This window comes from Theropithecus gelada, chromosome 5, assembly GCF_003255815.1.
Source record: "Theropithecus gelada isolate Dixy chromosome 5, Tgel_1.0, whole genome shotgun sequence".
Lineage (NCBI taxonomy): Eukaryota > Metazoa > Chordata > Mammalia > Primates > Cercopithecidae > Theropithecus > Theropithecus gelada.
The window spans coordinates 16,782,933-16,806,384 of NC_037672.1; the positions used below are offsets into that span (position 1 = coordinate 16,782,933).

A 23,452-nucleotide genomic window follows, 5' to 3' on the forward strand; every position below is an offset into this window, starting at 1 on the left:
AGATAATTTTATATTAATATTAAATTATATTTCCTAGATATTGCTTACCCAGCCACTGAATTTTCAGAAGAAGGATCACATATGGATGACTCTTCAGATTTTATGCTGGTTTTCTTTGTAGAGAGATCTAACACTCCATCCCCTATAATTTTTGCAAGAGAAAAAACTTTATATTTGCAACAGATAGGCAATCCTTACATTTTAATATTTCATATTTTGTTGATCTACTAATTCATAACACTAGTATTTGATATGTGGCCATTACCTATTCATCTTAAACAGGTTTAGGAACAGGATATGACTGGGAAGGCACTATATAGGAAAAAAAGAACAGAGGAGGAGCTGGCATTGCCAGGTGATATGAAGAAACTAAATATATTATATAAAATTTGTCTAAGATAAACTTTTAGTCACCTCTCTACCATTTTGTAGTGAATAGCCATTGATTGCTCATTCATGACTCTTTTCCATTCAAAGCTGCCCAGATAATGCTTTGGGAAGGTAGGAGTGATATAAATTGTACAAAACAGAGATAACAGAAAATGTGATGATGAGTAAGAGGATTGAATAATTAGCATTTACTAGGACTAGCAAAAGGTAAACTGTGGCTGTATGTATAGGAATATATGAGAACTATATATTTTCTAGAACTCATAGTATAAAATTTTACTCTTTTAAATTATTGAACTATACAATAGTTAAATCACTGCCTACATAATATATTGTGCTTATATCTATGACTAAAGACGTAACTTACGATAATGCAGCTTTAGAAAAATAATGTTATAAAATAACTGCCTATGGATGTTATTAAAATGCAGTTACTATATAACATTTACATAAATAAAAATTCAATGATTCAGACTAACTGTTAATCTGGCATGCTTCAGGATCAAAAAGTATAAACATAAACCATGAATTTATAACCCAGCAAAGAATTCTGTGAATGTTTTTATTGTTAGCTAAAAAACTAAAAGTTTTAGCTATAAGAAAAATTATTAAAAATACATGGTTAAAGATATATTAATTCAACTGGGCTGAAAATATTCAACTGGGTTTTACTGTAACCATAATCAATCCATGAAATACGTATGTTCCTGGGCAGATACAAAGATGAAAAATAAAACAAAATATCCTATCTATAGCCTGCTATATAGACTCTGACAATAATTCATTGAGTGCTCACTATGTGCAAAGCACTATTTTAGGCACTAGAAGAGCATCAAAAAAAAAAAAAAAAAAGTCACACCAAGTACCTACTGTCAGTCACAGTCATTGTCACAGTGCTTAGGATCTAATGAGATAATTCATACACCCCCACAACCAGCACCACTACCACCAGTAATTATGATAGTGCCACTCTAGAGAATAACAGAGTAAGCTGATAGAGTAATGAGGGTGGGGCTGAGAGCGCTGCTGTTTTATGCAGTGTTATCAGTGCAGGTTTCTTTGATTTGAACAGGGCCCTGAATAAGGTGAGGGTCACCAACTAAGCAGATACATGGGAGAACGTTTCTGAAAGAACAGTCTGTATAGAGGCTGTGATATGGAACCATGTCTGGAATGTCAGAGGAATAGCAAAGGCCAGGGTATCTGAAATGAAGTAAGCCAGGCCAAGAGTGAGCTGAGATCAGAAATGCTGCAGGAAGAGGTTACACAGCGCCATTGGGCCATGGCAAGAACTTTGCATTTCATTCTGACAGAGACAGGAAGCCACTGGAGGATTCTGGGTGGAAGACCGACAAGATTTCAATTTAGGTTTTTAAAAGATCAATCTGCTATGGCAGAATGGACCACAGGGAGCTAAAGGTGGTGCTCCACCTGCTGGGAAAGTGCTATGCTATTTCTTGTCTCTGGGCTTTCACACTTGGAGTTGGTTTCCTCTGCCTAGAAGATTCGTACTCCTTTACTCCTGCCCCCTGCCCTCCCACCCCACCCACCCCTCTTAATTCTCACCAAATCTAACTCATCAGCCTCACTCAGGACACAACATAGAGTTGGTTGATCATCATTATAGGTTACTATACCAGTAACACTTACTTATATTATTTAGCAGGTTGTAATGTAATGCTAGTTGCTCATATACCTACCAGTGCTAGCCACAGACTATAAGCTATGTGAAGGCACAGACCACGCGTATTTTATTCATCAATATATCCCTGTGGCTTACAATGGTGCCTGGCATACAATATGTATTCGATTAAATGTTTGCTGAATAGAATTTCAAAGAACTGGAAAAATTCAGTGTGGCCAGAGGTTAGAGCCCATAGATTAGAAGGGTAAAAGGGACAGACTGAAGAAGCAAAGTACCTGGCACAGACTATCTTGAAAAATTATTAAAGACAGTTTCTTGGCCCAGTTTACCCATCCAGCTTAATTTTAAACTTAGTCTCCATTCATCTCAAGCCTCACACGGCTCATGTATCTAACTACTTGTATTCCCTCAAACGTGCTACACAGTGGTATGCCTCTCAAATTGCAGTACATTGTTTCCTCTGCCTATTTGACTTGTTAAACTTCTACTCATCAAACTTCTACTTATCCTTGAAGACCCAGATCCCCCGCCCAGGCAGAAGATGCTTATTTTGTCTTCCTGCGTGGACAGCATCCTATAAAACGTATGACACTATCATGCAATTATTGATTTATACATCTTTTTCCCCCATGAGATTGAATTCCTCAAGGTCCAGGATCTTGACTTATTCATTTGTGTTACTAAACATTGGTAGAGTGCTAAAACCTACTAAAAGGAGAAAGAAATGTTTTCTCTGTTCTATCATCTCATTTCTCTTTTTTAGCAATTAAAATTTTACTACTTTAAGAACTTATAAGAAAGGATAACTGCCAAACCCATATTCAAGTTTATAACTTTATTCACAAATTTTGATTTTGCTCATTTTATGTACAGTTTATGGCATATAAAACACACTCCCCTAAGTCTGTTACTCTTAGTCTCAGAATGAAGTAATGAAATTTCCCTGATTCTAAGCTGTTAGACTTGATATGCTCCATTTAAAATTAATCCATAAAATATAAATTATGAAAGGAGGTACAGGAAACCCCTTTCTTTCCTTTACAGATACTATAAAAACTAGGCTGCAGCTCTCTACCTAGGGCAATAAAGGTTTCTTCTCTTTTTTGGACTACTCACACATAAAGCACTAACTATAGCGCATTTTAATCTGGATGAGCTGCATAGAAGCTCTACTCCATCTTTCAGAAACCTATGCAAACAGGCTTATACTTCTGATTCTTTCTCTTTACGAAGTCTAAATAATGACCCTATTGAGAAATGCTTTTCTCTCTTCTTCATAGCCCTTTCTCCACATCTAGGCTATGTTAAAAGTTTTATTCTAAAAGGATTTGACAAAGAAAGTAACGCATTATACTATCTAGTGAAAATGAAAAAGGTACTCCATCATATATTTCTGTCACACTGCATTAAAATTCTTTAATCAATTAATGTTTACATAGTAAACACAAAATACATAAATATGTAATAGTTCTAATACCATTAAGAATTTTAGATCAGTTTTAGTTATCTATAGAAAATCTCACTTTTTGTTAGATTATTAACCATCTATACTATTTTGCTCATAGCATGATTCCCTTTTCTTCATAAAGCCTGTAGTTCAAGGGCTGGAAAAGTCAAAAGAAGTTATTCCTAGGATTGTCTGAATTAGAAAAACAAAAACAATGAGAGAGACAGCTTGGGAAGGATAGAGAAAGTCCAGGAATGGCGGGGGCAGGGGAAGGATATTTTCTTGCTCCTGATAATTACATCTATCTGAATGGTGATTACATCACTCCTTCACAATGGAGATATAACTAGATTTTGTGTGTACATCATTCCAAAGTACTAAAATTAACCCAAAATACATGATAAAAATCCATTTAAAATAAACTCTTGGAATCCTCTCCCACCATTTTATAGTAAATAGTGTAGATAAAACTAAGCACTTAGAATGCTATGACAGGATAATATAAACTAAGTAAGTGGGGGGAGGTAATTAATTCAATTTTACTAGTATATTCTCTGCAGTCTATCTTATTACACTGTAATTTATTCCCCATTTATTTACTGTTGGTATTCAGGTTGTTTTAGTTTTTCACTGTTAAAAACAATGCTGAAATGAACATTCTTATAAATTTTTTTGTCTTCATGTACAATAATTTCTCTAAGATAAACTCTCAGAAGTAAAGTGCTGAACAACAGATATTACCAAATTTCTGTCCCACATCCTTGATAACACTTAGTGTTGCTGGTGATTTTTAATTTTTGGTGAATAAGTAAACTTCAGGATTAAAGTGAACAAGATAGTGTATTTATTAAGCCATTTATGTGAATATTTAAAGCACACAAAACTATTTTGTTTATAGATACATAAATAGGTAGTATCACTGGTTGCTTCCAAGGGTAAACAAAAAGATCTAAAAGGATCTTAACTGTATTTCTAGAAATACTTTAGGTCTTTAAGAGAAGACAAATCAGAGGTAAATATGACCAAATAACACATTTATTAATTCTGGTTAACAAGTACATGATTATTACATTGTATTTTTCTGTATATTCAAACTTTTTACTAACATTTAATAATAAATACAAAATTGTTTTCATTTACTGGTTGGAGATGGGGCATTTAACATTATAATTTAGTTATTTCCGATCAAACACTATTGTAAAATGTACAGAATTAAAGATAAGCCAATCCAATCTTTGAACAAGGTCAGGTAATTGTCTATATAACACTACCAGAATTAAATTTAAAAATAAACTGACGTTTCAAAAATTGAAGTCATGGCCAAATTGGGCAATTTCTTGAATACTCACTTTATTGGGTTAATTTTTAGTTAAAATTCGGATTTCAATTTTTCATAAATTTTCTTTCCTGTATTGTCATGCAAACTTCCGATAAAGGATCTATTCAAAAAGGACAACTGGAACCTTCATAATACAGAACTGTTTTCCACCCCTCCAAGGAAATCATTCTGTTTCATCTCTTATCTGGCCTTTTGCTATTCTCCTCTCTAGGATATTCTTACGGTTTTGTTAATTATATTCAACTGATTGCTAGAAAATATTAGTAACTTACATTAAACCTAATGTGTTTAAAACTGTATTTTTCTATAGTGTACTGAAAGTGTGCGAAGCATTTGCTACAAACATTACATGTCTTAACTCATCCAGTTCTCACAACAAACGGATGGCACAGATTTATTAATATGCAAGTTTTAATGATGATAAAACTTAAAATGAAAGAGAAGTCAACTACTTGAGAGGCTGAGATGGAAGAACTGGGTCCAGAGTTTAAGTCCAGCCTGGGCAACATAGCAAGACTCCTGTCTCTTAAAAAAAACAAAAACAAAAAACAATGTAGCCATATGTCATCAAAAATCTTAAAAATGTTTACACTCTTCTAGGTATCTAGCTTAAGAAAATAATATTTAACATAAAAAAGGTTTTATATACAAAGATATACCATAGATTGTACAATTTTTAAAAAACCCTAAATATTTAAAAAATGGTTACATAAATTATGGTTCCTTCACTTGCTTGAGAATTAGATTTAACACTGTCATTAAAGCCATTAATAAAGCATGAAAAAACTGCAAATGCTACTGTAACATTTTTAAAAGGTATGATATAAAAATCTGATATACAGATGATGTAAACATGTAAATGCAAATGCCACTATAACAAAAAGGTATGATATAAAGTTTGATATACAGATGACGTAAACATGTTTTGCATGTAAAACAAGAACCCTCAAATCAAATACAATATAGCATAAACTGTGGAAGTAAATATACAAAAATGGGAACAATGGTGACCTTTGGTTGATAAAGCGTTGAGCAGTTAAAATATGTGATTGTGTACATACATTCATACTTTTCTGCCTTTCCCAAGTTTCCATAATAAAAAAAAAAATCCGTAAACTTAATTAGCAAAAAATCAACAAAGTGTAAAAGCATTCCCTGGGTTTATCCAAATTTCAATTTTAAAAATTTGAAGTCTTATGTTCACTGCAAATAAAATTGTTTTGATTGTTACTGCTTAACCATGGGGTTTCAGTCATGGGAGAAATAATACAAGAGTAGCACATTATTCCAGCCTTAGGATTGGTTTTTCCTTCATTTGCCTACCTCTGCAAGTCAAATAGTATTTTTTTTTTTTTTTTAAAGACGGAATCTCACTTTGTCGCCCAGGCTGGAGTGCAGTGGCACAATCTCAGCTCACCGCAACCTCTACCTTCCAGGTTCAAGTGATTCTCCTACCTCAGCCTCCCAAGTAGCTGGGATTACAGGCGCCCGTCACCACACCCAGCTAATTTTTGTATTTTTAGTAGAGACAGGGTTTCACCATGCTGGCCAGGCTGGTCTCGAACTCCTGAGTGCCAACTGATCTGCCCGCCTTGGCATCGCAAAGTGCTGGGATTACAGGCATGAACCATCATGCCCGGGCTCAAATAGTTTTTTTAACTGGAAGGTTATTTTCTTCCCGTTGTGTTTTATTTTGTACATATATTGCTGAAATACTACAAATTCATTAATCTATTTATTCATTATAAGAGATGATATAAATCAGAGTAAAGTGCTTATAGTGAATTTAAGATGTAAACATTTATAATAGCAAATTTAGGAAAATACTACAGGTGAAACTAAAATAAGGCTTCAACATTTCCCCAAATGCCATTTTAGACTTTTATTGTAATTCTTTTTTCTTTCTTCAGTTATTCCTGCAAGTACTGAATTAAATCATGGCTTCAAAAGGCTTCAAGTCACTACCTATGAAAAACATTTTAAAGAACATGTTCTCTTTTATCCCCTATATTACATTACCTTATTCTGTAAAAAGTTTTAGCCGAATATATTATTTAAAACATGGTTTGTATACTTATTGCAACAATGTCATAGTGGAAGACTTGATTTTTTTAAACCATACATTTGAGACTCCTTGTCATGCTCCTCCAAAAATGATTACTTTTAAAAAGACTTTTATAAATGTTTTACATGAAAGTACAATCTAACCATACAGTTTAATGAATTTTCATGAACTCAACATTCCCATATAAAAACTACACCTACTTAGCAGTGTCAACCCTGACGCTCCCCCACCTCAGTATCTTCTTCTGGTCACTACCTCGCCCTTACTCCTACTATCTTGACTTTCAACAGCACTGCGCATTATTTTAGATTCAGCAATTTCACTTCTAGGAATTTGTTCTGAAGTAAAAATTAAGATTGAGTTTAAAACCTTAGCTCAAGAATATTTGTTTATATATAAGACACACAATTAATATGTGACCCTTCCATACTACTGAACTAAGTAAATCAATTTAAGTATTAAAATGATTCTGCAGAAAAATACTTAGCAACATAAGGATGTCAAAAGTGTAAATTATGCAAACAGTTTACAGAGGATCTATATCTCATGTAGTAGGTCAGCGGGGCTGAGCACTGCGAGTGTGTTTTGTGCACACGTAGACATTCTCCAGAAAATGGTTTGGAAGGACTGAACACAGGAGCACCTACAGATAGCTCTGGGTGGAAGAATACAGGATAATTTTTATTTTCTTCATTTTCTTATTTGTTTTCTAGTTTTTCTACAATAGGTAAAGTTATCCTCTAATGCCTAATTTGCACTGAAATTTCTTGAGTCCAAAATGTGTTTTTACAGTTGGTATGTTCAATTAGAATCAAATAATGTGTCTGTGTTACATTTGATTCTTAGTGTGATACATTTGAGTCTTAAGTTATTTATTTATTTTTGAGATGGAGTCTTGCTTTGCTGCCCAGGCTGCAGTGCAGTGGCATGATCTTGGCTCACTGCAACCTCTGCCTCCTGGGTTCAAGTGATCCTCCAACCTTGGCCTCTGAAGTAGCTGGGATCACAGGCAAGCACCACCATGCCTGGCTAATTTTTGTATTTTTAGTAGAGATGGGGTTTCACCATTTTGGCCAGGCTGGTCTTGAATGCCTGACCTCAAGTGATCTATCTGCCTCAGCATCCCAAAGTGCTGGGATTACAGGTGTGAACCGCCATGCCTGGCCATGGTCTCCAATTTAGGGCGGCACTTTCCCCAATTTACGATGGGGCTATGTCTTGATAAACCCACTGTAAATAAAAAAATACAGTAAGTAAAAAATGCATGTATATCCCAAAAAACCCATTGTAAAGTTGAAAAACTGTAAGTTGAACCATCTTAAGTTGATGACCATCGGCACTGTTTTCCTGTGGTATCATTTACTTTGCTTTTAAAAATTTCCTTGTATAATAATTCTGATAAACGTGGAATTGGCAATAAAGCAAGTAACTCTCAAACTTGTGGATTTCATAATTCCTTTTTACTCTTAAAAATTATTGCAGACCTTAAAGACCTTTTGTTTATGTGGGCTATATCTACTGATATTTACCATAACAGAAATTAAATAAAAAGATTTTAAAAGTATAATTGATAACAACGCTAAAAATGTTAACATTCATAAAAACATTTATGAAAAAGTCTTCAAAATGAGTAAAAAGAATTATATTTTTAAAAGTTTTGTATGTCTCTTTAATGTCTAGCTAACAGAAAACAGCTGAATTCTCACATCTGCTTCTGCATTGACTGTGGTGAGATATCACACATCATGTAGCTTCTGGGCGACTTTACTATACATACTTGTGAGAGAATGAAGAGTAAAAAGAACAAATAACGTATTATCAATTTTAACCTGGTATATCTCCTGAAAGGGTTTCAGGGATTCTTAGGGCTTCCTGACTATGTTTAAGAACCATCGGTCTCAGAATTGTTTAGACCCATGTTCAACATTTTTGGTAAGAATACTTCACAGGTGAAGTGACATATCAAGAGGTACATAAAGTCTATTTTCAATGATGCTCAAGTGATCAGTGTGTTCTGATGGTGACAATCTGACTCCTTTGTTGTAAAGTTCTCAAAGTAACCTTTCCTCTATACTTTTTATCTTCATATATATATATATATATATATATATGTTTTATTGGTTTGAATTGACACATAATTGTACCTATTTATGGGGTCCAATGTGATGTTTCCATACATGTATACATGTACACATTGTACAGTAATCAGTGTAGTTAGCATATTCACCACCTCAAACACTTGTTTTGGTGGTGACAACATTCAAAATATTTTTAGCTGTTTTGAAATATGTTATCATTAACTATAGTCACCCTATTGTACAATAGAACACAAGAAGTATCCCTCCTACCTAACTTTGTACCTGTTGATCAACCTCTCTCCATCCCCCTCCCCACAGCCTTTTCCAGCCTCCTAGGAGTCAAACTGTCGGGTTATGTAACCAGATGCGCAACCTTTTGAGGAACTTCAGACTGTTCCCAAAGGGGTTGCATTATTTTATATTCTCACCAGCAATGTATCAAGGGTCCAAATCTCTGCATCTTTGTCAACACTTATCACATCGTTTAGATTCTAGCCATCCCTAGTGGATGTGAAACAATGTATCATCGTGTTTCTTTTTCTTTCTTTTTTTTGAGACGGAGTCTGGCTCTGTCGCCCAGGCTGGAGTGCAGTGGCCGGATCTCAGCTCACTGCAAGCTCCGCCTCCCGGGTTCACGCCATTTTCCTGCCTCAGCCTCCCAAGTAGCTGGGACTACAGGCGCCCGCCACCTCGCCCGGCTAGTTTTTTGTATTTTTTAGTAGAGACGGGGTTTCACCATGTTAGCCAGGCTGGTCTCAAACTCCTGACCTGGTGATCCACCCGTCTCAGCCTCCCAAAGTGCTGGGATTACAGGCTTGAGCCACCGCGCCCGGCAACACTTTCCTTTAATTGCTAATTTTCGCAGTAAAGAACTGGTGTGGTGTGTACCTCCAACAGAGACTACCAACTCTGGGGGACACTTTCAGTTTCTGGTTCTCTTAAATGAGTACATTTTAAAACATTCAATATTTTTCATTCCACTGAAATTGTTCTTCTACTGATGATCAAATATTTTTGTATTTGACCACCTGGGAACCTTTAACATTGACTCCTGTACTCTTTTAACAAATTCATCTTTGGGCTTCCTTGCCTGCTGGCACAAGATGTTCCAGGCTCATCTTGTACTTTTCCTAGTCCAAACCTGAAGTCCAAAGAGGTCTTCTTCTTTTTAAAGAGAAATAATGCTTAGAGACCACACTCCAGGTTTAGGTTCAATGCCACTGAGCTTTCATTGCTTTTAGGTTGTTTCAGTGGTCAGATGAGGAAATGCGTATTTTTGAAAATAATTCACGGTCTGCACTGCGTTTCCAATCCACATGCAGTATAAGGTTTTATACTTGATGTTGCTTGTTTTTTATCTTATACTGAAAATACTGGTTTCCTAATGATGTTAACATGATTACATATTTGATTTGTTCTACCGACTCAAAAAGTAATGACAATATTATTACTAGTATTACTAAAAAAAGGTTTAAGCATATTTTAAAGTATTTTTTTGCCCTTAGAATATATTCTATTGCCCTTGGAATGGATTTCACTAACAATGTATAGTCAAAATGCTGGGTAAAATCACTTGATATAATTCTTTTCTCAATGTTATGTTACTAACATTATGTTACTAATTTGACCCAGCCAGGTTTATCTGTTATATTCCACTTCAAGTTTTTGGGATTGCTTTACTTTAAAAAAATTTTTATCCTTTGGAATATACAGAATATTTACATAAAACTAAATAACAAGGTCTGTTGAGAGCACTTCCATTCCCGTCTCATCTGCCTCATTTACTTCATCCTCTTCTTGGTAACCATGTTCACTGTCATTAGTTTTTGGCTTACCTTCCCTGCTTTTCTACACAAAAGAGAGCATGTAATATATGTATTTCTGCATCTTGCTTTTTATTACCTAACAAGAAAACCTGGAAATTCACTATCAAGAGATCATTCTCACCTTTTTTTTTTTTTTGATGTTTGCCTTCCATTGTGTGGATATAAATAATTTAACTGACCAAGACATTACTGATGGATATTTGGATTATTTCCAATGTCCTGCTATTACAAATAATGTCCCAGTGAATCACCCTGAATGCATATCATTCCGTATTTGTGCAGGTGTAATTAAAGGCTTGATTTCCTGAAATCAGATTGCTAGGTCAGAGGACAAATACTTATAAAATGTAACAGATACTGTCAATTCCTCCATAAGGACTGTACCAGTTTGTATTTCCACAGTAATGCATGAAAATGTCTGTTGCTTAACAGCTTTGACAGGGTATATAGCTAAACTTAATTCTTATCAGTGTGACAGTTGTGAATCACAGGAGTACTGTTGAGAGTATTTTCCTATGTTTAAGGGCTTTTAAAATTTCTTCTATGAATTGACAGTACAATTATGCTCATTTTTCTATCAGGTTGTTGATATTTTACATTTCAATTTTTTGAAACTCTTAATAGATTAGAATAATTTTTTATTTTATAAGGTGCAAATATTTTTTCACAGACTGCCACTGTCTTTTGATTTTTCTAATAGTGATTTCTTTTGTGTCATGCAAAAGTTTCTTTTGTTTACATTTTGGAATTTGGAATTTATCATTTTCTTATTGTTAAGGTGATGCTCTAGCTAAGATAGAAATGATGAACAGGGGGCAAGTCACAAAAACAAGAATATCTGAAGGCAGAGTAACCCAGGCAAAGGGATCAGCAATGATGAAGGAAAAACTCTGAAGCAGAGTGGGCTTGGCAAGTGTCAGACGTAGACAGTATGACTTGCACCCAGGCCAAGAAGAGAAGGAAACGGAACAAGTCCGGAGAGGTAGGCAGGAACAAAATCTTGGCAGAACCTAGTAAGTCATTAAAAGAAATGTAAATTTTGTCCTTAATATAACAGAAAACCAAGAGGAAGATTAAATACAAAATATCATCTTTATTACAACTGGACATAAGAACCCAATTTTGGCATATTGATAACTTGAAGGTTATAAAGTAGGTAGGAAAGTTATCTCTTTGGGGAGAGAATACTTGGAGAAATTACAAGGGAAAAGAAAAAAACCGAGAATTGACACTTGGAAACCCATGGGGTTGGTGATCAACTTTACATCATACGAGTACTTAACACAAAGTGTTTCATGCACAAAAGTATTTAAAATATTATATAAAATTACTTTCAGACTGTTTGTATAAGATGTATATGAAATAAATGAATTTTCTGTTTAGACTTGGGCCCCATCCACAAGATATCTTATGTATATGCAAATATTCCAAAATAAGATAAAATTCCAAAATCTAAAACACTTCTGGTCCCAAGCATTTCAGATAAGGAATACTTAACCCATATAACAAATTTTTGTAAAAAATTGAATGGCAACAGAGGACACTAATTTCTTTTTTCTTTTTCTTTTTGCTTTATATACCTAATTAAGTTAGTCAACTGACATTTTATATAGTAGCATTTATGGAACTTCTGAATTTAAAAAGTACACTTTTTAACAAATGACATTCTTTACAAAACAGAAAAAAGAAAAATCCAGCTTATATACACCGTAACAATTTTATTTCTTGACATTCTATAATCTCACCTTATTAAAAAAGCTTTGAACAATCTCTTGGTTTTCACTGACTGAGACAATCTTCATACAGTTCCTCAAACATCTGATACATTCCCGCCCTGAGTTTTGATATTTTGTATTTATATTTGATATTTCTTCTGACTTAAATGCCCAGACCTTAGATCTTCATATGGAGGACTTCCTCTCATTATTCAAGTCTCAGCTCAAACTCAATTCTTCATGGAGGTCTTCCTGAACCATCTTGTCTAAAATAACCCTCCCAGTCACTTTTGATATCTTGCTTAGTGATTCTTTTGTAAAATTATGGGCATGCTGACAGGCACATTTGGAAAAAGTAACAATTAACTTCTGGAAATGAAAAGTATAATGACAAATTAGAAACTCAAGACACAGGTTAAATCGTGATTAAAACAGCTTGAAAGAGAATTAGTAAATTGGGAAAGATTTCTGAATAAACTAATCATGATATTACACAGAAACAAAGAGATGGGAAATATGAAAAGGAAGAGATAGGGAGGATAAAATAAGAAGATCCAAAATATGTCTCAATGGATTTTGACAGGAAATAAAAGTGAGAGTAAAAATATATTTGAACAGATAATGGCTGAAAAATGTCCACAATTGATGAGAGATTTCTCCTTAGTTTTAGGAAACATGTAACTCCTAAGTAGAATAAAGAAAAGAAATCTGCTTCCCCTGTCACCTCATCAAACTGCATGTCACCTGTGCTGCCTTACTGGACTGCCGGAATGTAGACAGAAATGTACTGTTCTTTTTTTAAAAAAACAATGTAATTGCTACTTGATAAGGACAGATTATTATTCTAGTTTCATGTTTAATCTGAATTAAATATATTCTGTGGCTTATATAAAGAAAAAAAAAAAAGAAATCCACTTCCAAACATATCCAAGACAACCTGCAGAATACCATAAACAAAACAGGGAGAGAAAGAGCGAGAGAGAGCGCCCAAAAGTAGAGTGTGTAAAGTTACCTCTAAGGAAAAGACTATTAGTTGGCAGCCACAACAATCGTAGCAAACAGATAATTATGTACCTAGAGAAAACATCTTTTAAGAACAAAAGTGAAAAAGAAAATGAAATAAAAACACAAAAAAACCTGAGAGTTTACTACCAATAAGTCTTTATTTAAGGAATGTCTGATCCCAGAAGAACATGTGAAATATAAGAAGAAATGATAAGCAAAAGAGATGATAACTATATATGTAATTCTCAACAAAAATTGATGATATAAAACAAATGGTTGTGTTTAAGTTGTGATGTCACAAGAAGGGAAACACAGCACTGAAGATAGCTGTTAAGTGTCAGGGCAGGTGACTCTAAATTTCTTATATTAAGTACACCTTTAAAACCTAAGGTAACTACAAACAGAATAGTAGCAGAGTATATAACTTCAAAATAAGCAAAGAAAGAAAAGTGAGGAAACCCAATCCAAAAGAAAATAAGGAGGAAAAAAAAGCATAACAAGACAAATAGCAGATAAGATGGCTGAAACAAATAATTACAAGGGTAACAAATGCTACAAAACAATATAGGATATTATATAAAAATACAGTAAGAACCCCAAATTAAATGCGAGTAAGAATAAGAATATCAACGTGTGTGTCTGTGTACATCCAATACGGGAGGTGTGGAGGAGGTTTTCCTAAGAAAGTAATGTTTAAAAGGAGACCTGGAAAAAATTAAGTAATACGTATTTGTAAAAAAAAATTGGTTGGGTAGAAGGCAGCTTTTCTGTCAGTGTTCTGAGGTTCTGAGAGTGTACGACATATTTAAGAAAATGAGAAGAAGCCAATATGAAGACTTAAGAAACAGAGACACAAGATGTGGCTGGATAGGTGGGCAGGGGCTGGTTCCTGGAGTTTAGGATTTTAAACCTTATCTAAAGGGCAATATGAAGCCACTAAAGCATTTTCAGCAGGACAGCGTAGGCCTAGATCTGGAATTTTAAAGTATCACCTGTTTCTTCTATCCCTGCAGTCAGAGAAGGTTAGATTAGAAGGGACACAGGACCATCTAGACATATGTTTTATTTTTCAGGTAGACTAAAACATGGCATCTTCCCAAGCATGGAATATAACACTTTCTTCCACATGTTTTTAGCCACAGAAAACAAAAGCTCAGCATAGAAAAAGATAGACAATTTCATTAGTGGACATAGAAATTTTTTTGAACTGAACTTTAAACTGTTTAGTGATTTCCAAACAGAATTACAAAACTTAATTTATAAACCACATAATTAAGCATACATAACATCATAAAACTATACGTGGCTCTCTTACACATAGTAACACCTACCTTAGTCACAGCCAAGAAAGCAGAACGGTGGTGGCAGCAGCAACAAAGGATACTTAATGACAGCTAAATATGCGGCTGAAATTCATATATTTTATGCAATATAGTCTCTCAAATAATCACTTGAAGCCTACTTAGTGTTAGTCCTATACATAATTTGTTGACAGGAAATTTACTAGAAGTTGTGGATTCCAAAGTTTACCCTACTGATAACATTTCGAAGTAAAAAAACTTATCTTTTGCTAATTAAGAGACGTTGTTGTGCACATGTACCCTAGAACTTAAAAGTATAATAATAATAATAATAAAAAAGAAAATAATCCTAAAAATTTCAAATCATTACATGGTAGTACAATAGTTTATGTCCATTATCATGACACAATGTTCCGCACGGCATTTTAAAAAGTATTAAAATGTATATTTCAGAATATTTTCTAACCAAAATGTTTAAAATAGAAAATTTCACTGCAGAAACATCCTAAATGCAATGGTCAAGTCTCAATTCTCATTTTAGTTATCAGTGGCATTTGAGGATGGTGAAGATTTTTAATTTAATAAATAAATCCAATATACTGTGTACCATACCAAGCAGTGGAGACATAAAAGTGAAAAAAGACAAGTTTCCTGCTCCCAAAGGCAGATAAACATGCAAACAATTACAATGCATTGAGAGGTTTACTATGATGAAAGTTCTACCAGAATACTCACTGGATCTCTTATGGTAGAGAACTGCATTAACAAAGTTAATGAAGTATTGCTGTTCCATCTCTGCCAAATCTGATCTTGTTCTATATAGGATTGCCTATGCTTCATAGTTGTAACAGTAATGATAAAGGTCTCTAAGTTGCAAATTTCTTCTTGTACATTGGAATTTACGAGTTTTTACTCTGGCCCCAGATTAAAACTGATATTTAAAAAATACATACTTGACACACTAAGGTTATTTATACCTGTTTCTTAATGTACTAGGACGAAAAAGAATCCTGGGTATGGGCAATGCATGCCTTACTTTTCTACCAGCTTTTGAGGCTCAGAGTATTTATACAAATCTAAATAATTTAAAATGCACAAAGAAATATCCTCAAATATTTGAAATGCCTGGATAGAAAGTACAATGGAGAGGAAAATAGGCATGTTTTCCTCAGGGTAACCATATTTTAAGTGAGTGTAGAGCTTGTGAAAGAGAAGGCAATGATAATGAGTAAGATGGAAACTGACTTATGAAGTACAATTAAGGAAGCTGAAAAGATTTGTATAGTAAACAGACATTTGAAGAAACAACAGTTTCAACAAACATTTACAGCATTACTATGTCAAAGGACTAGAGTTTCTCATATTGTTGCAGAAAGAAAAACAAAACAAAATGGAAGAAAACCCTAAAGGTTATCATGGAAAAGAGAAGTCTTGGAGACATGATAATTTTTACAAGTATTTACAGCAAAGTAAAATGCTACTGCAGATGAAAAAATATAAAACAATGAGTACATTCTTCATAGATATGAGCTTAAATATTAGAGTTGTCAAAGATTTTTGATAAATACTTACTCACTCAGAAGCTGAATTACCATCTCTTATAATACAGAATAAAAGAATCCTATATAGGGAAGAAGCCTAGGCAAGATATTCTTATAAGTATCTTTTTCTTTGCTTATTTGCCTATTCCAATATCTTCTTCTGAGACTTGTCTTTGTCTATTTTTCTCATCAGTTGTCTGTCTAACTGGCTGTAGTTCTGTTAGCTGAATGCTTGCTAGATACATCAGTTACAGATGAGGCTTGATATTTCACTTTCTTCAGTGAATTTATACTTAAGTTTTAGATTTGAGTATAGTCAAATATGCAAAATTGTTGTATGGACTGTGATTCTTGCATTTTAAGAACTTCTTCCCTATTTTGAATTAAGATATTATCCTATAATTTCCTCTCTTTCAGTTCTGATGTTCACATTTAGCCTTTAAACCCAACTAGAACTATTTTTATGAGTGGTGTAAGGTAGGGATATGCCCCTTATCCTCCTTTTGGGTAATCAATTGCCCTGGAACTATTTAGGAATACGGTATCCTTCCCAATGATTTATAATGACATTTCTGTCTTGTACTAAGATTCCACTAATGTTTGGGAGCTAATGTTTGGACTGATCTGTCCTACTTATTTTTATCCTGGCCAATAGCACCCTGTTTTAATTACTGCACTTAATAAGTGCTGCTACATTTAGCAAGACTTTATCTACCACCTTGACTTGGTTATTCTTGGTTCTTTAAGTCTTGCTTGTAAATTTTAGGATTGGCAAGCCACATTTAACAATAAATCCTGTCAGAATTCTGCCCGGAATGACACTGAATCTGTAAGCATCAGTCCTCACATTCATTTAAGGAATCATTCATTTTCCTGCTCTTCTTTTTCTTCCTTCAATATATTTTTATAATATTCTCCATAAGACCTGATACAGTTTATCCGTTTCATTCTTAGGCATTTCACTGTTTTTCCTGTTGTTGCAGCTATTGCAAATGTAACTTCTTTAAAACTAGATTTTCTAATAGAGTAGTTGAGTAAAGACCTCTCATCAAATGTTTAAATCAAATGTTTAAAATTGATGATAGTGTGGATTTTTTGTGTCATCTTTTATTTTAAATCTTTAGGTTATAATGTTTTTGGTAGTGAAAGTGCCCATAGATTATTAGTTTGATAAGTGCTTTTATAGAATAAATTTTTTTCGTATCTATTAGGATATAATTTTTAATTTAGAAAATTAAGAAAATTTTTCAAATGCTTAATCATCCATGCCTCCTTAGTCATTATTATGTCCTTATACCTCACTTTACTCAATTTGCTGATATTTATTAAGGATTTCTGCACCTAGGTTTGTAAGTTGCAGTATTTCTTTCTTTTGCTATCTTTGTCTGGTTTTGGCATCAAGATTATACCAACATTTCTTTTTTTTTCTACTCTTTGAAACAGAGTAGAAAAAAAGGAAAGCACAAATAGGAATTATCTGTTGCTTTAAGAGTATATAAAATTACCTATAAAACCATTTGGCATGGAGAATTTCATAAACTTATGGTTTATACTATCCATAAATGTATCTGTATCATTTATGGATAGATTATCTATTGTCATCTAATTTGAATAAAGTAACTCACCAAATAAATAACTGGCTTAAATAAGTATTGTTAAAAAATTAGAGTGAGAATAATATGAAAAATGTAAGCACTAGCAAATAGCAACATTAAAAAAAGGCATAACTGACACTGCTATCACTAGTACGAGCTCTTTATTGACTATACTATGAGGTAAAAACAGTGAAATCAGGTCAAAAAAAGGTTAAATTCTTAAGGAAGCTATGTGAAATATGGGTTTATACTTTCTATCACTGCTAATGAAACTCTTCTAAAGTATATTATCATTCAATAAGATACTGGCAGTGAAGTCATCGTGATTAGCAAGACATTTAAAAATTATTTATAACATCTTTATTTAAATCCTAAAAGATTAGTACACATACTGTGTTAGTGGGTACATACACACACACCCATATGTACACACTAATGCATCAAAGGGCATGTGCTTCATTTTTCCTTGTTTGGTGTACATGTAGACAAATTTTAAGAAACTACCAATCCATACCATGGCAGAATGGTTTCATAAAAGAAAATCTGATTTTGTTACTCTCAGTCTGGTAGCTTTTTATGATCCCAAGAAAAGTCAAAATTTGGTCCCTACCTACTTCTTGAGCTTCATCTATCATCATTCTTCCCCGTGCCCTCTATACTTCAAACCACATTAAACTAAGTAATTTCTATCCTCAAGTAAAAAGACTAGAATCACATATGACAAGAAGTCATCCAAAAACTTAAAATTATCAAGAAGACTAGTTATAGATTTATATCCACTATCACTACTCTTTCCAACCTGAGGATTTTCACATATTTTTGCACTTTGTTTAGACTATTACAATAATTTAATTAATTACATGACTCGTGTTCTACATATACATGGATCTTGCCACTTAACTTCACAGAATCAAAGATCTAAGGACTGGAAATTTACTTTTAAAATGCCATCTATTCTTTTTTTTTTTTTTTTTTTTTGAGATGGAATCTTGCTCTGTCACCAGGCTGGAGTGGAGCGGCACAATCTCGGCTCACTGCCACCTCCACCTCCTGGGTTCAAGCGATTCTCCTGCCTCAGCCTCCCGAGTAGCTGGGACTACAGGCGTGCGCCACTGCGCCCAGCTAATTTTTGTATGTTTAGTAGGGACGGGGTTTCACCATGTTGGCCAGGACGTAGATCTCTTGACCTCGTGATCCACCCACCTCGGCCTCCCAAAGTGCTGGAATTACAGGGGTGAGACACCATGCCGGGCCAAAATGCCATCTATTCTAACCACTCATCTGATGCTTTTCAATACCTTCAACGACGAGACAATCAGAGAAACAGTCCTTCTTTCCTTAGCAATTTCCTTAGAAATATTCTTTCTTATCTAGACCTGAAATCTGTTTCCCTCTAGCTAGTGATCCTAACTCAACTCATTGGACCATTCACAGAAAACTCAGTCCTACGTTAGTGTAACAGTCATACAAGTATTTATAGATCATTATCACATTACTTCTAAGGCTTCTTCTATGGTGATAAGGAAAGGGAGGTAGAGAGTACGGTGAGACTAGAATTTGAGTATCTTTCATGAGTTTGTTACTACATATTTAATTCTCACAGTGCTCCAATGGGTCCATTATTATTATGGCCAAATTACAATTGAAGAAATTAAAGGTCTGACAGGTAACGTTACTTGTTCAAGTAACTTAAGTAAGTAGCAGAGCTAGGATTTCAACCACAAGTCTGTCACATACCAAAGTCTATGTTCTAGTCTCTTCAGAAATCCCCAAAAGGAGAGGAGATATAAGGGAATATAAGGCATGGAAAGGCAAATAAAAACAATTCTAAAAATCCTCTATTTTCCGAGTTCCAAAATTCTGTGCACTGATACTTTTTTCCTTAAGCCTTCACAGGTATTCAACCCTTTGCAAGGATTTTTTTACTTATCTGTGGTGGCAGATATCATAAAAATAACACAGGGAACCCCCCTACCAGCTTTTTAAAGCTTATCAGCTATGGTTAGTGTTGGTGTATTTTATGTGTGACCCAACACAATTCTTCTTCTTCCAATGCAACCCAGGGAAGCCAAAAGGTTGGACACCCATGCAGTATCATAGTTATCTTTGACATTTCTTTCTCTGTCTTATAACCTATTATCTTAAAATTTGTCAGATATTGTCACATAAATACTTGCAACCTAGTGTTAGGGAACTAAAAAGGAAAAATTATTCCCATATTCCAGCCCCTCTAAATTTTAATCTGATTTACATACTGAAAAGACTGTATCTTCAAACACTAGCTAGTATACTCTTTGTCTTTTTTTTTTTTTTTTTTTTAAGAGACAGAGTTTCGCTCTTGTTGCCCAGGCTGGAGTGCAATGGTGCGATCTCGGCTCACTGCAACCTCTGCCTCCCGGATTCAAGCAATTCTCCCGCCTCAGCCTCCCGAGTAGCTGGTATTACAGGCACTCACCACAATGCTTGCTAATTTTGTATTTTTAGTAGAGACGGGGTTTCTCCATGTTGGTCACAGGCTGGTCTTGAACTCCCGACCTCAGGTGATCCAACCGCCTTGGCCTCCCAAAGTGCTGGGATTAGAGGCATGAGCCACCGCACCTGGCCTAACTAGTATATTCTTCTTAAGAGCCCCAAACTAACATCACTGCCTTCTGGAATCAAATTTAATGCTGACTTTTTTTCTTATGGCTTCAAAGACTGACAACACTATTCCTAGCCCATATTAACAAAAGCTACCTAAATTATCCTTTGTTCTGATAAACACTTAAGTCCTTCACACACACTTAAAAGGCTCTTCCTCTTGCCTTTCCTCTGTGAAGTAATGGTTCTCTTTTAATTAAACTCTGTAAGTCCAACATGGTCATCATCATTCAGGCTCCTTATGACAAATGTTTCTCCATATTGTTAGTTACATGATAACATTACATTTGTCACAGATATTCCATTTCCTCTGTTCCCAGTTACATTATAAACAACTGGAAGATAAATCATCTACTTTTTTCCCCTTCACTTAAATACAAAAAAAAAACTGAACAAGCAAGTGCTTACTGTTTTCAGCTGTCCACTATAAAAATAATTATTTCTTATAAACATCTTTTTATTTATATCCTTTATTTATTTATATGCTTTATTTTTAAGCTGTTTATTAGGATACACTTTTTTTATTGCAAACGGAGTTGCGAGTAACTCAAATTTTCTCTTTTATACACAAAGATGCAAATACAGAAGCTGCAAATAGGTGCTTTTCTCCAGTACATATTACATAAGCAAATTAAAAGTCATATTACATCCACAATAAATTTGGCTATGAATATAAAAGTTACAAATATACATCTGACGATATAAAACATCAAATTATATACTACATGCACACAAAAAATCTTACCTTGCTGAGTATTTTGTTCTTGCATTCGATTCACAGTGAGGTCTAAGGGGCCTTCCTGTTCTTCCTGAAGGGAGTTTTCTGCTTGATTCATTTGGATACTTTTACATACTATACTTGGTCCAATTGAACCATTTCTATTCTCTTGAGTTTTACCACTTTTTGAAATGTACTCAATCGCAAATTGACGTATCATCTTTTTCATTAATTCCTGAGCAACTAGGGGAATGTTAGGATCACAGTTCTGAGGAAGATCTAGGGAAGAAATAAATATAATAATCATTTTAAAAAGAGAAATGCAAATCACCAACATTTAAATTTATTTTTATTACAAATTAATGACTTCAGAAGTCTTTTAGCATCAGTCCGTAACGGCCAATGTTTTCTGGGAATTAGCAATAAAAGCTTTGTAGATTTAATTAGCTTTATAATAATATATCAACCAAAAATGTGGCATATTTAATTATTTCTTACAATTAAACATTCTCTGGTACCAAACTAAAATACAGATAAAGAATTAGACATAGAAGCAGAACAACTTATTCTCAAGAGTTCTAATATTCATTCAGATATACTTTACTAGATATTAAAACACTCAGTATATGAACATAAATTGTATAAGTAACCAAATTTTATCCTAATGTACAATGTGCATGCATTAACTAGGAAAACATCTAAATTCTTATAATTCTGTATCCATTAAATTCTCCAATTCTGTAAAATGTGCATTTCATGTATGTCCTGAATGTCATCATCAAGGATTTTTTCTTTCCTCGATTTTTTATACAGAAATTTTTTTTTTTTGAGACGGAGTCTCGCTCTGTCCCTCAGGCTGGAGTGCAGTGGCCGGATCTCAGCTCACTGCAAGCTCCGCCTCCTGGGTTTACACCATTCTCCTGCCTCAGCCTCCCGAGTAGCTGGGACTACAGGCGCCCACCACCTCGCCCAGCTAGTTTTTTGTATTTTTTAGTAGAGACGGGGTTTCACCATGTTAGCCAGGATGGTCTCCATCTCCTGACCTTGTGATCCGCCCGTCTCAGCCTCCCAAAGTGCTGGGATTACAGGCTTGAGCCACCGCGCCCGGCCTATATAGAAAAATTTTGATCATAAATAAAAAATGAAAGAATAGTACAATGACACAGCTTCTACTAATATTCAAGAACTGTTACTAGTCTGCCAAATTAGCTTTCTTTTTACTTTATTTTTATTTGTAGAACCACTGAAACTGCAGAATAAGGACAATTTACTCCTAAATATTTTAGCATGGATATCCTAAGATATTTTTGTAAAATGAGTATATCATAGAGAGTTTTAACCAAACCATTTTGATCAACTACAACTATAACAAAGTTCAACAGTAATAATACAACTCTATCTGAAACTTATACAGTTGGTAAAACAACTGAACGATTTTATAGTAAGAAGTGTGGGATAAGAACAGATCACTTATATACATAGTTTATAATAGCGATATAGAGATTTAGTATTGGGGGTGGTGGCTTTTATACACACATTTCTGGTCTGGCTCCATTCCCTTTATTTACTCTGATCCTTTAGATGCAGGGTGATTGGCAAATTGGGAAGGATGACTAGAGATACTTGTTTTCTGAGTAGGGATACACTTTTTCCTCTTAGAAATGGGCCTACTTGTAGAGATACTAGTTCTCTACTCCTTAAATGTCTAAACCCTTACTCAGGTAGATCAGTGTTAAATGAATAGGCCTTCTCTGATCCACCGTTGTTAAGAGACAGAAGTGGTAAGCCTCCCTAGTTCTGTGTTTCAGTATTAGTTAAAACACTTGTTTAAAAGACTTAAAGAGAAGCCTTCCAACCAGCATCTGTCATTAATAGGTCCATCGCTCTAAAATGCAAGAAGGTTTCAAAATATACTATTTGGAGGTGAGGAGAGGCAACAAACCCACCCCCACCACAACTACCATCACATTTGGTAGCAAAACGTGACTTAAGCTGATATAAACTGGTCCTGCATAAATGTCAATACATTTGATCACAGGGTGCTATCTCAGACTTGTTGGAGATATTACAAAACATTGTATTACCTGTTTCAAAACAAAGAATTTTGAATTCTGAAAAACATCTGAAAGAGGGAACTATAGGCCTAT

General features: G+C 34.3%; 1 protein-coding gene across 2 annotated transcripts in view; it reads right to left on the reverse strand.

Annotated features, from left to right (window-relative positions):
- LCORL (ligand dependent nuclear receptor corepressor like) overlaps positions 1–23,452 on the reverse strand; it is a 175,618-nt gene that overhangs the window by 39,469 nt on the left and 112,697 nt on the right. For both annotated transcript variants that reach the window (XM_025385625.1, XM_025385624.1), the window contains exons 5-6: positions 21,333–21,584; positions 49–142 (exon numbers count right to left, since the gene is read on the reverse strand). In XM_025385625.1, coding sequence (XP_025241410.1) covers positions 49–142; positions 21,333–21,584 — 346 coding nt within the window. The remainder of the gene's footprint in view (positions 1–48; positions 143–21,332; positions 21,585–23,452) is intronic.